At 38.5% G+C, this 18,094-nt stretch overlaps 1 protein-coding gene across 11 annotated transcripts in view; it reads left to right on the top strand.

The window, feature by feature from the left end:
• Positions 1-18,094, top strand: part of DYNC1I1 (dynein cytoplasmic 1 intermediate chain 1) — a 367,030-nt gene that overhangs the window by 108,652 nt on the left and 240,284 nt on the right. For 10 of the 11 annotated variants that reach the window (XM_077123359.1, XM_077123387.1, XM_077123313.1 and 7 more), the window contains one exon: positions 13,807-13,866. The exons of the other annotated variant lie outside the window; for it this stretch is intronic. In XM_077123359.1, the coding sequence (XP_076979474.1) occupies positions 13,807-13,866 (60 nt within the window). The remainder of the gene's footprint in view (positions 1-13,806; positions 13,867-18,094) is intronic. 11 annotated transcript variants of the gene reach the window in all.

Genomic DNA, 18,094 nt, shown 5'->3' with positions numbered 1-18,094 from the left:
TACTATTCCAACAAGTCAGGCTTATCTGTGTTCCTTTCAATCCTTGTCAACCGGCCTGGGTTTCTTGCCGCCCTAAACATTATTGAGGACGAGGTATGCAATTTTGCAGTTTTCTTTTTTCACTTAACACATTAGCATAAGCATTTTCTCCTGCAACTCCATTGTTTCCACTCAGGCTGAGGCCCCTTTGGTGGGCAGCAGTATGGAAATGAGAAAGTCTAGTATTAGTGTGAGCTGTGGGCTTTTTTCTACTTGTTGAAACCTACATGTCAGACTAGAATTATCTCACCCATATTTGCCTGCTGTTGTGCGTCAGACGTGAACACTTTGTTTTGACTGGGTCTTTCGAAACCAGTGGCCACCACTCTCGATTTAAGAAAAAGAAAAGTAAGACTTCTCGTGGGCGCAAGACTGGTTTATTTTAGCAAATCGCCTTTGTGATTTAGGGCAGCATATGTCTCCTCTCATCTTTTGCTTTGAACTCTTCAAAAGGTCTTTGAGGGAGAAAAAGTAATAATAACACAGTTGTGTAAAGTCTAACATTTATACAAGAGCTGGCACAATGTAATCGCATTCCTTAGGATGTCCATTGGCCTATCATTAAGTTAATATATTTGACCGTTTCTATACAATGATGGGGTTGTGTCATTACAGCTTAGCTTCAAAGGGTGCAGTTGGCAGCATTTAATTCTATTACTGACTTCACAGTTGATGAGACCTTTTGAAACTTCCTAGAGAAAACTGACTTATGCTGTTACTGCTCTGGGGATAGCAGCAATTATTCCTTTTCAGAGAACATCGCTCTTCATTTCTTTCCCCTTCTTATGTTATTCTTTTTTTAACTTAGTGATTCACTTTGAAAGCAGTGCAGTCCACTCCCACCCTATGCAAACTTTAGCTTCAGTTCTGATAGGAAAGCTCTGGTGAGAGACTTTAGGAGTTGAAGAGTAAATCTCTCGCTTAAGTGCAGCTTTCTTAGGAATGCTAGAAAATTGGCATTCAGAAAATGATGGTTTTCAGAAAAACTGAGCAGAAAGTTTGCTTGAGAAGAATGCATTAGGAATAGCATGGTAAATGCTGCCCTTGTTTTGAACTTAGGAAAATTCAACAAAATTTATGTTTTGCTTCAGTAAAACAGATATGAGAATTAAATTAAATTGCTGAAGAATGCTATACTTCAGGTTTTAATTCCATTTAGAATATCTTTCTGTAGAAGAAAAATTATCGAAGGCAGATAACTATTTAATACTTCCTAAGAAATGAAATTGTGAAAAGAGCTCTGTCATTCCCAAGATAGAGCTCTATATGTTTTCCTGTTTGTGGAGAAATTGGACCTCTTCATAGTACAAGATCTTTCAGAAGATAGTTTAGGAATCTAATTCACATGTCTGGTCATACCTAAAGTGAACAGAAATTATGTCATTCAGTTGCCTGAATTTCAAACCAAAGCTAAAATTTTCATTAGAGAGCCAAAACTGGCAAGCATTCGTAATGAACCTTATAACTGATTAATTTGCAAATTGGTATATTGAATTTATCCTATTATAGAGAAAAGGTTAACACAGTGCTTAAAAACTAAGTTATAACACATATCCCTCTTATTTATTTTTTAAGAACAGTTGAGTAAATTTTAAAAATGTATGACTAGAGAGTAGAAATACATAACTTTAATTATATTAATATGATTTACTTTTTTAACTTACTTTTTAAACTTAAAGTGTCACACACAAAAAATTTAAGGGTCACAATTTGTTTTACAATTTTTGCTTCTGTTGTTATAGCCATTTCTCATTTAAAATTTATATTTGTGTTTTGTTTTCTCTTTCTCTTGATTAATTTTAATAGATCCAATGAATCATTGCCTGGTTAATCATATTGAGCAAAGAACAAACTCTTGGATTAAAAAGTCTATTTTTTTAACAAAACATTTGAAAGACTAGTTTTATTTATAAATTAAAATGAAAAATTCCTAAACACACTGTAGCTAACTGGAATGCAGCACAATGTTAAGAGGATACAATACTTTGATTAATTAGTAATGATGCAAAAATGCTGCAAGGATATTTTAGTATAGGGAAATGTGTTACCATAAATAAATCGGAGAAGGGAAAATAAACATTGAAATAAACACAGAATGATATTTGAGAAATTTCTATGTCTACTCTCATTTTATTACCACCACCATCCCAAGCTATGCATTTCCTTTTAAACTTAGTAAGCTAGGAAAATAAACATATTTTCAATCTAATAAAAAATACTGATCTCAAACCAACAGCCAACACCTTTTATATAACAACAATGGATCATGAGCACTTAATACCCTTGAAAAAGACTGACTAATGTTTAGTTGAATACATGTTTCTCTTCCTCAAGACGTGATGAGTTCCTTGAGGACAAGGGCTAAGTGATATTATGGTTGTATCTGCATTGTAGGTATTTGAATGAGTGATTACCCCACTTTTTACAGAGGAGGACACTAAGGTGCAGAGAAAATAAATGATTTGGTCAGGTTCTCATAGGAAATAGGTACAGTGCTAGATTTGAACCTAGGCAGGTTGATTCAAGTCTCCACGATCTATCCCCTGCCCTACATTTTCTTTAACAGCAATTGATATAAGTGATACACGACCTACTCTGTAATCATGAGGCTTAAACAAATATTTGTAAAGCATTCAGAACAGATCCTGGCATATAGTAAGTTTATGTGAGTTTTCATTACTGTTATGCTTTTCTCTACTTTGATTTCACTCATTTTTCCAATAAGAAGAGATCTTTTTAGATTCTCTCTTAGACTATAGTGGTGTTTTCAACTTTGATAAGCATGCCTATATCTTTGTTCAGGTCATTACATGAAAATGTTGAGCATAGCAAGGCCAAGGGCAGATGATGGTTCCGTTCCCCTGGAGACGACTTTCTCAGTTCTCCAACAGTTAATCACTGACCTTCAGATATTTGACTGGAAATGAGTCCCCCCAAGCGATCATCCCCAGCCCACATTTATTCTTTGTATTCACATAAGTGGCTCAGGAGGGGCTTTACTGTGAGCATTGCCTGCACTAGGACTCTTCTCCTTGTTTAACTGTGATCGCTTCAGTTCCTTGGTGACAAAGCTAAGCTGGAGGCTGTTCTGGTTCACAGAAACCTGGGACAGTGCATGGACTTCATAAAGTTCACTTGTATAGGGGGTCTAGAGTCCACCCTGTCCCAAACTTGATTCAAAAGAAAACTTTCAAAAAGATTTCAATGATAACTATCCCTCAATGTGAGAATGCATTGTGCAGTATCTTAGTATAATAACACATTGTGCATTCTCCTAGTACAATAACACATTGTGTAAACTGCTGTTACAATAATGTATACATCCTGTAATATCCTCAGCAAAATATTAAGAAGGGGAGATTGATGATGTTTGTCTTTGGTAAGTGTGGCCACGGGGGTGGGGTTAGTGATAGGATTCGTTTTTTTTCCTTCTTTTTTTTGACAATTTATGGGCTTAACACCATCACTAAATTCTAGTTTCCAAATATAAGGATATTCCAGTTGCTACATTATATTTTTATTTTTTTCTGGTGGGGGGGTTGGCATGCATGGGTCAGGAATCAAAGCTGAGTTTCCTGCATGGTGGATGAGCTTTCTACCACTGAGCCACCCATGCACTCTGTATTAGCTTGCTAAAGCTGCTGGAATGCAATATACCAGAAATGCAATGGCATTTATTAAGGGAATTTATTACAAGTTTACAGTTCTGAGGCCATAGAAATGTCCAAACTAAGGCATCCAGAGAAAGATACCTTAACTCCAAGGAATGGCTGTATCTGTCACATGGCTGGTATTTGCTTGTCCTTGTTCCCAGTTCTGTTGTTTCCAGCTTCTGACACCAGTTGTTTCCTCTCTAAGCATCTGTAGCCTTCACTTAGCTCCTCCAGGTGACAACTCTGGGTTCTGGCTTGCTTAGATCACATGGGAAGGCACATGGCAACATCTGCTGGGCTCTGCCCATCTCTAGGCATCTGCTCTCTGTCGGCACTCTAGGCATCTCCAATCATCCGTGTCTCTGTCGGCTCTAAAGCAGCTGTTCTCTGAGCATCTGCATCTGAGTTTTCTCCAAAATGTTTCCCCTTTCAAAGGACCCCAGAAAATTAATCAAGACACAGCTTGAATGGATGGGGTCACAGTTCATTTTATCAGAAGGTCACACCAACAATTGGGTGGATTGCAGCTCCATGGAAACAATCTGATCAAAGGTTTCCCACCCTAAAGAAGGGATCTGGCCCCAAAAGATTGAATTAGGATTAAAACATGGCTTTTTGGGGGTACATAAGAGTTCAAACTGGCACACATCCCATTTTATTTTTAATAATCTCTTATTCTTACAGAAGCATTACTGGTACATTATACCAAAACATTTCCTGTACAATTAAAAAGTATAAACAAGTAAAAGTAAAAAAATAAAAACATCGTATTCCCACCACCAGATTAGCAGTGTTAATACCTTAGTGTATTTTCTTTCATACTCTATTTATTCCTATATATATATATTCCAAAATGACATCATATGTGCAAACTGTTGAACATGCTTTTTATAACCAATGATCTCTACCTTTCCATTTCATTACATTTTCATCTCATAATAACTATACTATCTTCACAGTTCCCCAGTTGCCCCCAAATAATCCCACGATATTTAAAATTTACACCTACCCTCCCTACTATAAGCATCTATTACCAAAGAAACCCTGATATCCATAGATTCTCTCCAGGGAGATGAGGCTTCTGTCCCTAGGGGGACCTTAAGTGTTCCAGAGAAAGAAATGTCTTCTGAAGCATTTAATAGAACAAAGACGCAAAGGCAACAGGTCGGAGGTGGCTTAGGTTATTTGCTCCAGATTAGAATTCAGGGATGAAGGGACAGATTTCTGCAATCTTCAGCTGTTCAGTTTGAACATTAGGCCTGTGTAGAATTGATATTAAATTTCATGTTGGAAAAATACCTTCATATAATTGAGAAATTTGATAGACTCTGCCTGTTCCTGATCTACAGCCTCGTGACCTCTCAAATAAGGAAATTAGATTGGACTAGGATAATTTATTCAAGGTCAACTTGTGCTGGCTACATATGGTCACCACTTTGCTTGCCGAGTGAATTTATCAAAGGAAAATGTGCTTGGGGCCCCATGGACTTCATGCCCAACAGAAAATCCTCAGGACTCCCATCTTCCACCACAGTCAGATTCTACATGATTTTTGGGAACTATAGAAGCCTTGAAAGACTTTTAGCTCATTTTTTGTTGAAATCTTCCAAGGTGTTCTGCTGGATTAGAAGCTAAAGGGAAGGCAGAAAGGAGGTATTAATAAATGTTACAAAAAATACAATAAAATAATGCAAGACTACGAGGGAAATTTAGCAAGATTATTAAAGTTTTTGCATATGCAAACTTAAAACTTATTCTGTGCTACCAGCTAGTTGGATTTCAGGGAGTCTGAAGTCCTTGATTAAAGACTGGTTAAAAGTTAATCTATTTGAAAATTAACATTTACACTATAGGCTTTTCTGTCTGTCTAGCACATTAACTGATTAGTTCACAAACTTCAATATTTTATTATTTAGTCTTCAGGCAGAGTATGCCATATGGTTATAATAACTCAGTAAGCATCTAAGTTGTGGGTACTGGGATTTCTCCTAGAGAAACCTGTTTCTTGATAGCAGATCCTTTGCATAAGATTTAGGGGAAAACACAACCTCGTTCTATCATGGGAAGTTCTTATTTCTTTTCAACTCCAGCTCAGGTGGACAGCCTGTGTGGCTGCACTCCATGTTAAGGCTTTTGTTAGGCAACAGAGGGAAGATTCACAGACGATACAATAAGAAAAAGGATTTTTAAAAAGAGTCTGATGTAAGGTATGTGTTGTACTGCTCCAGTTTTATTTCTGACATCAGAAAACCTTTATCATCCCCACTGCCAGTCCTAAGTAAGAAAATAATTGAGGCTGGGAAGTGAAACATTAATTCACTACTTAAATACCATCATTTTGAAGAATGTGACAGATTGAGTGATACGTCGGGTTTTTGAAATGCCCATATTATTCAGCCTATTACTTTTGGAAGTGGCATTTAAAAAATAGGAGGGTGGGGTGACATTGACTGGAGATTTTCTGTTTGGCACTAAGCTCACATCAGTCCAGACTGTTTTCATTGTCTGATTAGTAACTAGCGATTTGTTTGACAGAGAAGACATTTGGAACTAGAGCTCAGAGAAACTGTGGGAGTAAGGGGAGCCCTGTGTTCTGTCCCTGAGCTGCCTTTTCAGCTTAGAGAGAAGTGGAAGAAAATGTCAGGTTGAGTTCTGATGCAGTTGTTTGAGGGACTAACTAAAGCTTCTAAGATCATCTGGTAAAGAAGATAGCTGATCATTTTTTTCACTCTTAGCACAGGCCAGGAACATGGTTGGCATTTTAAAGGTAAACTTTCCTTCTTCATTCTGGAAGTTAATCTGAAAACTCTCTTGGGACTGTGCGTGATGACATCATGCTGTGCAAGACTGAGTTCTTTGTAAGTGCTTTGGTCACTGTGTATGGAGTTAAGCAGGCTACCCTGATTTATTCATTCATTTTTAAATATAAAAAGTAAAGTTGTTTTGGAGGAATCAACTAGCTCTCCCACCTCACAGTTGTCTGCAGAAAAGGCAGGTAAAGACCATGCATTTGTTCATTCATCTGTTTATTCAGCTTCAATAAATAGTTAAGAATTTTTTTCTGTAAGACAGTATGCTAGACCTTTAAGAAATATAAAGATAAGGACTTCTCCTTACCTCTAAAGAGCTCCCTTCCAATAAACTGACAGTTTTAAATAGAAGCCATATGAGGAAACATTGCCATGTAGTTACAGTGCTCAAATATCTGTACTCATAGAAATAGCAATAATATCATAAACATTTATGTCATTGATAATTAATTTCTAGGATATTCATGTGGGACAGGTGATTTTGATTCATTACTACTGTGCATAAAGTGTGACACATACTAGGAACTTGGTAAATGTTTATTGACTCAAGGGTGGGGGAGGTGTGTGTGTGTGTGTGTGTGTACAGTTTGCAAAAATTTGGGTGGGATGGGTGTAGTATGGCATAGGGATGGTAAAAGCAAGGCAGTTCCATGATCCAGAGAAGGCCAAAGGTGCTAGGTAAGTTCCCAGATGGTGGGCTGTGCTCAAGGGGACCACTGGGAATGGCTAAAAGAACCAAGGACAGGGTGAGGATGTCTTTTAGAAATAAGGAAGAAATCTAGTTAATGGACTCAGGGAAAATAGTCAGAGGGGGACTGGCAGTGTGTTTGGCTTGTTGCCAGGGTTCTTGGGTTTTGTGCCATGGCTCATTCCATCCTCCAGCCCATCTTCAGAATTGGTCTTTAAGCCTAATGCAGGCTACTTGTGAGCCAAGTGGAGTGTAGGTTGGAGGCAAGGGCTGTGTAATAAGAGGGTCAGGTATCTCTCCATACTTGTCCCATAGAGGGACAAATTACTTCTGGATGGGGCTTACTGAGGACAAGTATTCTTGGAGGAGAAGGCATTTGAGCTAGGCATTTAAAGAATGTGTATCCTTGTACAGGTAGAGATGGAAGAAAGGGCATCCCATATGATAAGGAGAGGCATGAACAAAGGAAAAGGAACTAAAAGAATGGGTGGATGAGGTCTATAATGCATGGTAAGGGAGCAGTAAGAAAAAGAGATAATGTCTGAGAAACTAGTATCATCACTGAGACCATTGGCTCCTATACCTGGCTACCCATTGAATTCATATCGGAACTAGATAAAACGGTTGCCTGGGCACAGGTCTTAGTTGAGGTCTAGGACCATTGAATTTCTATCATGTTTTCAAGGTCTATGGACTAATTAGGGGCACAAGTTTAAACTAGGATTGTAGAAGTGGAGAAAGAAAGGAAATACAGACAAGTGACACAGGGAAAAGTAAAATGACCTTGGTGTACAGATTGACATGTACCATAAGCATGTGAAAAAGTGGGACTTAGATTTCAATGGCAATGAAGACTCTGGGGTTCTATTTTGAGATGCTATATGGACCTCTGTGGAATCACTTAAGGTTCGAGTATGGAGGTGAGGGGAGGAGAAATAACCTTGGCTGGGGAATACCTGTTTTCATGGGAGTAGAAAGAGTTAGGACCATACCAGAATTACAGAGAGGAAGAGAAACAAGATTTTCTGAGCCAGAAAAACTAAAGGGAAGAGCATACCAAGAAGGAGCCAGTAATCACCAGGAATCCAAGCAATCAAGGATGAGGAACAAGAATCGGACATGGGATTTGATCATTTGAAGGTTGTCATCATCATCGTCATCATCATCAACATCATCAGTTCTGCTACTATCATCATTATTATTATTTTTGCTCATGCTGTTTATTTCCATAAGTTGAATTCCTAGAAGTAAAACCAGCCCAAGAGTAATTATTTATGGTTCTTCCTACATATTGCTATCTTGCCTTCCAAAAGATTTGTACTAATTTAAAATGCCACCAGCAGAGTGTGAGAGTGACCAATATATGCATATGACCAGTTCCTAACTACTGTCTTCCAAATATTTATAGAAAATCTCTTTATTATAACCAAAACCAAGAAAAGGTAAGAGCAAAGGGATTCTTTAGAAAGAATTCTAAGGCTTCTTACTCTGACATCTAATAAAGATGGAAAGAAGATTGGATATCACCCACCTGCTGTTAATGAGAGCTGAAGAGAAAGAAATTAACCCTCATCAGAAAGTACAGGCCATCTTGTCTTTAACTCTTACATTATGCTTTCTAACAGATTAGCCAAAAACTGTTTTTCTGAGTTTTCACTTCTTTGTAGCCAATAAATAGTGACTGAACCAAATAAAATTGGACAATGAAGGGAATTTTTTTTTTAAGTTGGAAAGCGGTGAATTGGTAGAAGACTTTAAATATGAGATTCTGTTAGTCTCTTAATAGGTCCCGCCTAGTTTGATGAATATTGCTGTTTTGTCCATTCCTTTATAAAGCAGATATTTCAAAAATTATTTCCGAAATTGTAAAATGAATGCTATATAGTAGGCCTTTTTAGATAGATGCCAGCAGCCCCATTCTCTGGTATGTTTAGTGTAAAATAAGTGAACAATTATTTTACATTGTATGGGAGGCTTCCATACTTAGTATTTTGACATCAAGTTGGGAAGTATGACCCTAATTGCCATGTTCAGAATTGCTAAGCCCACTGTGGGATCACAAAACCATGGTTTGCTCCTGTCTACAGGATGTAAGGAATTATTGGGTTGCTCGGGATATGTGCAACCAGTAGGTTCCCTGGGAAAGGGCTTAGAGGCTCTCTCCCTTAGACTCATGGAAAGTTTCTCTAAGAAAGCAACCTCAGCCTGATCAGAGCAGAGAAATGCAACTCTTAAAAAATAAACAAACAAAGCCAGGATAGTTTCCTAGCCAGGAACATGGGACAGAAATCTAATTGACGTAATTAACGACAGTGTGTCAATTAGAAATGGCTTGGTTGGTCTTCCACGGAATTAGGAAACATGGAGATTCAGGACGCAGTGAGGAGCCATGTCTGGTCTTCCTGAATGATGTGGCTATGGTGGTTGGTAGGTAGGGCAGGGGGAAGCCGTAGTCACAGGAAAGCAGAAGCCTGATGCTTGTAACATTCTGATTCCAAAGGCACTGCAGGTGACCTGGCGTCCCAGAAAGCTGGCCACCAGGGAGAGAAGATTTTGTCAGACTTGTATGACTGTTCTGCCTAGCAATTCTTGTTCTTACAGTAAATTAATAAAGTGGCATCTAATTTTATATGAGCTTTATTAGACTTAGTAGACTGTCTCAGCCACCTATATCTAATAACCTCCTAGGGACAGAGGATAATGAATTTATGTTCAAATCCTACCCCCTCCTTTAAGAATCTGGTCAAATGGAACCTCTGACCTTTTCAGAGAGTCTCCCTGCTCTGGCTTCCAAAGGATGCTGCTGCTCATTGGAGCCAAACCCAGAACACAGACTCCCACCCCTACGCCCAGGCGTGGCCCTTTCTGTGGTGCTGTTGTCAGCAGGGAAGCTTTTCCACAAATGTGCACAGAAGGAATTCAGCAGACATTTAATGCACATCCCTAGATCATCTTTGGACACACCAATGACCTTTGCCCCGTAAGCATACTGGCTTTAAGTGCTTCTTCAAAGAAAAAGTGCATTCCCAGTAAGGCTGATCACCTTGCAGATAATAAGGGAGAAAATGAAAAGAAAATTACAGAACTAGCCTATATAACATACCAGCTTTAAGTACTTTTTCAAAGAAAAAATGCATTCCATACTGATCACCCTGCAGATAATAGTGGGGAAAAGGAAAAGAAAATGACAAAAGTAACACACTTGAAAGCTCCTAACCCCAGGGCTTGTCATTGACAGTAACTATGGTGTCTTTTAGTGAATAATATGAATGTGACTGGGGAGCAGGACTCTTGTGGACTAGTCACCTATACCACCTTTGCTATGCTGGCTGGGTAAATGCAAACTCCACACTGCTTATCTGTGGGTTTTTCAAACGCGTGATTCTGACGGAATCACCATGTTCATTTTCTGAGCGTACGATGGGTTCAGCTGAACTGTCTGGTAAGTAGCGGAGCAGCTGGGCCACCTGAGAGCAACTGCATTCGTCACCTGACTCGGAGAAGTGGAAAAGTCAATACAGGTCATCTCCTAAGAAACCTCAAGGCTAATTGAGAACCAAGCACCTGATCCACACATGAGCCAGGGGCTGCCTGACTGTAGCAGAAGAAATGCCCTTTAAGTATAGAAGGTTTAATCTCCAGAGATAGTGAATAGCCAAGGACGAATGGTTTTTAGGCATTCCATTAGTTCCCCCATTCGAAAGGAGCTGAAGGAATCAATAGCCAGAACCAGGACCGGCTGCCTGCCTGGAGGAGAGAATGAATCAGAGGACTGGTTCTCACCCCAGGGCTGCATGTTGGCATCACCTGGAGAGCTTTGAAAACTATGGATGCCTCGGTCCCACCCCAGACTTTTTTTTTTTTTTTTTTACTAAAGGGAAGATGACAATTTTTATTGTTATTACAAAAGCATGTTTCTTTAAGCTTCAGTAATTTGAATAATTGCAAGAGCAGACTAAGGGCTTAATCCTCAACCAGGCATCAAGTCAGGCACTATAATAGGTAGCTCCAAATCATCAAACAGGTTTACCTCTGGATTCCCATAGTTCTTACCAAAGAGTATTCTTTCATGCTTTGGAATTAGGTTGAAAAAATTAAACCTAACCGGTTCCCTTTAACTCTCCCTCCTTAAAAAAAAAAAGAGATCTAAGTCTCATCCTGCTGCTATCTAGTAGAATTACTGGTCACTAAATCCTGGCCTGAAAGACATCCAATTCCCTTTAGAAACAAACAAGAAACTAGTTAAGTAAGGGGTGTGTAAGTTTCTGAGAGCCCAATGCGCGAATCCTTAAAATGCAGGCCACCAAGCTGGGACCTGAGTTTCACCTAATGAATGAGGAGAAGATGGAGGCCAGGGCTGTCCCCTGAGGGCGGCAAGAGCTGCCGCGCCAGCACAGACGCTCTTCCCCAGGTAGCAGGAGAGGGGGTAGCATGATCTTGAGCTGACATCTGAAGCATGAAGCTAATGTCCCTGGTGGAGGGGGCCTTGGGAAGCAGAAAATGTTACTCCACCTTTGCTGTCCACAGACCTGAGATTTCCATGTTAAATTTTAAAGGGCACCATGGCATGTGTGAGAAAGCAGGAAAAGAAGTAATCCTGGCCTTTTCTGCCCTGTCTTGCATAGTGCTTTATCTACTTTTCCCTTGTACTGGAGGAGGCAAAGGTCGAAATCTCCATTCCCACGCCTGTAGGCCCTTATAATTTCTTAGTAAACAAGTCAGCTAATGGATTAATGTTTCAAGGAAGCATGGGATTAGAGGTATGTGAAAAGTATATTTATTGGAGGGAAGACTCAAGATGCTCTAGGATACTGAAAATCAAGGATACCCTAGAGCCAAATCCATCAAAAGTTGGAACCAAATCTAACCTGCCTGAATTCTGGCAGTAAATTCCACCCCAGACTTTTGATTTTATTGGTCTGGGGTGGCTCGGCCTCAGGCCAGGCTTGAGACAATCACGGGTTTCAAGACTAATGTATTTAAGCACCAGAGGTGGTTTCTGTGTGCTGACTAATGAAAGCAAGTCCATCTAGCCCAGTGATGATCATTTTCTAAGGGTGGTCCTAGCATCTACAGTGTAAGCATTACCTAGGAACTCATTAGAAATACTGAATCAGGACCTGCATTCTGTATTTTAATAAGCTCCTCATGTCATTGTGATGCACATTTAAGTCTGAGAACTGTTGATCTAAGTCAAGACCTTGCTAATTCAAGTGTGGTTCACAGACCAACAGTATCTGTCTGACCTGCAGCTTGCTTGAAATGCAGAATTTCAGGCAATCCCAGACGTGCTGAATAAGAATCTGCATTTTAACAATATTCCCAGGTATTTGTATGCACATTTAGGTTTTGATATGCTCCCAGAAGAGCATCTGGGAGGATGGCGCAGGGCTTGGCATAAAGTGAGGGTAGAGGAGAGTAGTTTAGAGTTTGGGAGACAGCTGCGTGCCACATCATGCATTGTCTTGTGAGCCATGGCACCCTTCTCATATAAAGGGGCTGGGCAGGAGTTCTCCAATGTTCTGGGCCCACAAGTAACCTGGGCACAGGTTAAACTGTAGTGTGGAGCTAATAAGTCTGGGGTGAAGCTGAGTTTCTACATCTCCACCAAGCTCCCAAGAGATACTGATGCTACTAATGTGTAGGCTACGCAGAGTAAGCAAAAAGGTAGCAGGGTCAGGAGCTTAAGCAGCATTGCCAGTGTCACACAGCTGGGAAGGAGTAAAGGCAAGATTTGAATCTGGAATGCTTGACTCCAAGCCTGGGCTCTTCATCAGTCCAATCTGTCGTCTACGAAATAACCTCAGGCTTGATTCACCAGCAACTAGTTCTGTGCAGGAAATGTTAAGGGCCTTACTGAAAAAGGACTTTGCCTCCACTGTTTATAGAAAATCTTTTTATCTCCTTTTATCTTAAGGGAGAAATAACAAGGAAGATGGAATGCCCTGGTAACTGCTGAGACTTTGTGTTACCACCTGTAAATACAATGTAGGATGTAATTAACCATTAGCATCAGAGAGCTAAACGATATTGTTGGTGACAATCTAGGTGGAATATGTATAAATAAAAATATGAAAATGCCCATGAATCTTGACATTGAATGTGTTATCTTTACAATGACCGCCCGAGGAAGCTGCAGTTATTCCCTGGGCTCTGCATCATGGTCCATTTGGCCCGAGCTCCTTGGCCCACTTGCTTCCTGGCACTTGGCTCTCTTTACCTCATGGAGAGCACCTGGAGCCCCCAGATATGGACGGACACTGGGGTTTCAGAGATACATGCAGAAGTTTACATGCTCAGGCTTTAGTGCAATACAAAACAAAAACTGTTGGTGAGTGTTCATATCTGGCTCTGGCTGGGCTTTCTGCCAGGAAACCAGCCATAGCTTCTAGTAGCAAGCAGATGTCCAAAGGAAAGGATGGCCTCTCACTTTGTTGTCCTCTGAAATTCACTGGGTCTTTCTTGCACCAGAGGCAGAGGGGGATGAAGCAAGGAGATGTTCTGTGTATGTATTGTATATGGAATTACCTTGATGAATGACATGGCTCAGTTTGGTTTGTTTCCCTCCCCTTTTGTTAATTCTCTGTGTTCTTTTTCCTTTGTGCTGCACGAGTAGGACCCTGCAGTGGGACACAGACCCCTCGGTGCTGCAGCTGCAGTCAGACTCAGAACTTGGGTATATGTCTGCTCTTTTGTTACTCCTTTTATTATTTCTTTGTTACAGTTGTGCTGAAAATGCTGGAGCTGTTGTTGCTCTGTCGTTTTCCCCTCTTTTGTTGAATTCCAGTTTGATAAGTTTATTGCCTTATTAGTTTCCCTTATAAAATTAAGCTTTGAAGAAAGTCTCTCTTTGTGGAAAACACCACAAAAAGATGGCTTTTGATCTCCCCTTATTAATTTCTGTTATTGCAAAGTGACACTCTCCCTAAACAAAAAATACAAACATCAATGCTCATCTCTACTTAGATGTGGGTCACACAAGTTCTGTGATGGGAGAGTCGTCTAACTCCATCCTAACCGTCCCCCTCCTTCACTAACAAGTTGTCTTAGGTTAATTTTTGTCTAAAATCAGTATTGAAATGTTGTGTCCTCTTTGTTTTCTTTCCTTTTCCCTCCTTTGGGGTCTCACAATAAGCATTTAGTTTGAACAAATAAAGATTCCTGCCAGAGAAAAAACAAATTTGTTGCACCCTTAATTATAAGACCTGTCAAATATTTGATGTTGTGTAATGTCTCCTAATTCTAAAGATCATTATTTTCAGATGGAAACTTTGTTGATATAGGTTATTGTACAGGCTAAAAGATAGCTTTTAGAATTAAAAGTTCACGCACGGAGAATACAAGACACAGACCTATCCTAGAAACTTAGTCTATTTCTTTCATAGGTTTGGAGGTAGCTGTATTTACACATGAGATCCTTCCGTAGGTGCCCGTACTAGCGCATGTCCAAGGTCGGAAAAGCTAGTTGCATGCACCTCTTCCGGCTTCACATCCGGTGGCCTCAGGAATCAGCAAAAGCTACAAACTAGGCGTTACCCCTTCTCCTTACCTTCTACACCTGCATACTGCTAATCAGACTTTTATTAGCACATCACTGAAAACATCAATATATGAAAAACAAAATTTATCATAGTAATTTATGAGATTATTATTATTTTTCTTTCTAAATCGAAACTAATGGCTCCCAAAGTAGGGTTTATTTATTTATTATTTGGGGCATGTATCTCTGGATTGTTATCAATGTCGGTGCCTGTTGTGGGTGTAGAAGTGAAGGTTGAAGGACTGTCTGCTTCAACTATGGACCATCTGGGTTCCTTTGTTGCAAAGGTTCTTGGCAGACTGACAGCACTGCTCAGTCAAGGAAACAACTTAACACTCGAGGTAACTGAAACACCATTTTTTTAAACTTTACTAAATTTTTGGCTATTTAGCTACATTGTTCTTTGTATGTAACATTTCAACTTGTTTTATATATGTAACCAAGAAATACGCCTCAAATCAGGCAGAAAAAACAATAAGAATATAGTGAAAAACGTTGTGGTTCAGGGGAAACATAACTGAGTGCAGGTCAGTATTCCATTACTTTAAAAAAGAAAAAAAAAGGGGCAGGGAGGTACAAGCAGAATTCCCTGTGCAATTACATGAATCGATTTTTAGATGGATGTGGCACTGTTTAATGATACTTGCTGATGCGGAACAGTTGGGAATTTTCACATTTGTGTGGTGTTTGCCAAGCAAATACTCAGTGTTGACTATGCAGATTAAAACTGGGGATTCATTCTACAGAAATGTCATATCTGTGGCTCCCACCAGCCCTGCGGCATCTTACTGCAGAGTAGCCTGGTGAGTCAGAGAGGGGCAGTGAGATATGCCACTGCGCTGAGAGCCGCTTCTCTTAGAAAATCTGAAAGGAATCTTCAGAAAATAATATTTGAGAGAAAAGAGTATTTTAGCCATGTTTAGATTATTGCTTTAATGAAAATGTTCTTTTTGATAGTCCTTATGTGTAAGGCAGTCTTTCTCCCATACAAAATGCTATGAAATATACCTCAGGCAACAATTAGATTTTATCAGAGACAGTTTTCATTCCTGTTTTTGAGCCTTGGCATGGGATTGACTTCAGACCATAGTTTACCATGTCTTACTACTTGACTTTTTCACAGCTTTATTAAGGTATAATTGATGTAAAATAAACTGTGACATTTAAACAAGCTGTTAAGTTTTGACATATGTCTATCCCCAGGAAACCATCAACACAATCATTAGGCATGCATCCGTCATGCTTAGAAGTTTCCTCATGTCCCTTTGTAATCCTCACTCCTGCCTTGCCCCATCCTTCTCCTTTGTGTCAGTATACATCAGTTTGGATTGCTTTGAATTTTGTATAAATGAAATCACAATGTGTGTGTTCTTTTGGCTGACTTCTTTCATGCAGAGTGATTTTATTGCTATTCATTCACTTTGGACATGTATCCTTGGTTCATTCCTTTTCCTTGCTCAGTAGTATTCCACTGCACAGATAAACCATAGTTTGTTTAGCCAGTCATTTTTTGATGTACATTTGTTTGTTTCCATATTTTTTGTCTATCACAAATAAAACTGCTTTGAACATCTATATACAAATCTTTCATGAATATATGCTTTCATTTCTCTTGAATAAATACCTGCAAGTAAAATGGTTAAATCATTTGGTAGGTTTACATTTAACTTTTTAATAAATTTTAACAAATGGGTCAAACTTTTTTCAAAGTGGTTTTGCTGTTATACATTCCCACCAGTAAAGTGTAAGAGTTTCATTTCCTCAACATTCTTGGCAAAGACTTGGCCATTTTGTTTTGTTTTTTAGCTATTATAAAAGAGTAGTTGTACCTCATTGTGGTTTTAACCTGCATTTCTCTATTAAATAATGTCATTAAACATCTCTTTATGTGCTTACTTTCCATCTGATTATTTTCTCTGGTGAAATGTTTGTTTAAATCTTTTGCCCTTTTAGTTTTTGAATTAGGTAATTTGTTTTCTGAGTTTTGAGTGTTCTTTTTATATTCTGGATACAATCCTTAACCTTTAATTTGGAGATGTTTTCTCCAATTCTGTGGCTTGTCTTTTCATTCTTTCAGCAGTGCTTTTCAGAGAGCAAAATGTTATTTTAAAAATTCCAATTTATAAGCTTTTTAAAAAAGAATCATGCTTTTGAGACTTAATTTCAATTTTCCTATCATTCCTTGGTAGTATAGGGTTCACCTGTGAAACTATCTGGTCCTGAGATTTTATTTTGGGGAACATTTTAACATACCAATTCAATAATTTTAATAGATCTAGAGCTACTGAGGTTTTCTTTAGTTTCTTGAGTGAACTTTGGTAGTTCGTATCTTTCAAGTAATATGTCCATTTCATTTCATTCACAATTTATTGGCCTCAAATTGTACATAAAATATTCCCTAATAACCATTTTAATGTCTACAGAATCTGTAGATTTGTCACATGTCTCCTTCCTGAATCTGGTGATTTTTAATTTTTTTCTCTTTTTCTCCTAATCAGTCTGTTTTGCAGATTATCAGATTTACTGATTTTTCTCAAAGACCTAGCTTTTGGTTTCAATTATCTTATTTTTTTTTATTCTCTATTTCATTGATCTCTGCTATGATTTTTATTATTTCTTCTGTTTATTTAGTGTTTGATTTGCTTGTCTTTTTCTAGTTTCTTAAAATGGATACAGAGGTCATTGATTTGATGCATTTATTCATTTCTAATACAGGATTTAGTGCTATGACTTTCTCCTTAAATACAGCTTAGTGGCATCCTGCAAATCTTGAGATTATTTTTTTCCATTTTCATTCGGGTCAAAATACTTTTTAATTTCCCTTTTGACTTCTTCTTTAATCTATGAGTTATTTAGAAGTATGCTATTTAGTTTGCAAATATTCAGAATTTTCCAGAGACCTTTCTGTTCTGGTTTCTAATTTAATTCTGTTTTGGTTAGAGAACATACTTTGTTTTACTTGTATTCTTTTATATTTATTGAGACTTATTTTATGGTCCAGAATATAGTCTGTTTTAGTAAATGTCCCATGTGCTCTTGAAAAGGATGTATATTCTACTATTGTCAGGTGAAGTGTTCAACCAATGTCAGGTCATGCTTGAGTATATTGCTCAAATCTTCTTTATCTTTTCCTGATTTTCTTTTTGACTTGTTCTATTATTGAGATAGGGTTGTTGAGGTCGCTGACTATAATTTTGAGGTCTTCTCTTCCTTTTTTAGCTTTTGCTTCGTGTTTGGAATTTTGTTATTAAGTGCATAAATATTAGGATTTTCTTTTTCTCTGATGACTTCAGCCCTTTATCATTATGATATGACCTTCTTTATCTCTAGTAATTTTCTCTACTCTGAAATCTACTTTCCTATT

This window comes from Tamandua tetradactyla, chromosome 1, assembly GCF_023851605.1.
Source record: "Tamandua tetradactyla isolate mTamTet1 chromosome 1, mTamTet1.pri, whole genome shotgun sequence".
In the NCBI taxonomy this organism is placed as follows: domain Eukaryota; kingdom Metazoa; phylum Chordata; class Mammalia; order Pilosa; family Myrmecophagidae; genus Tamandua; species Tamandua tetradactyla.
The sequence above is the reverse complement of the archived record's forward strand: the minus strand, read 5'-3'. Positions and strand labels throughout refer to the sequence as shown.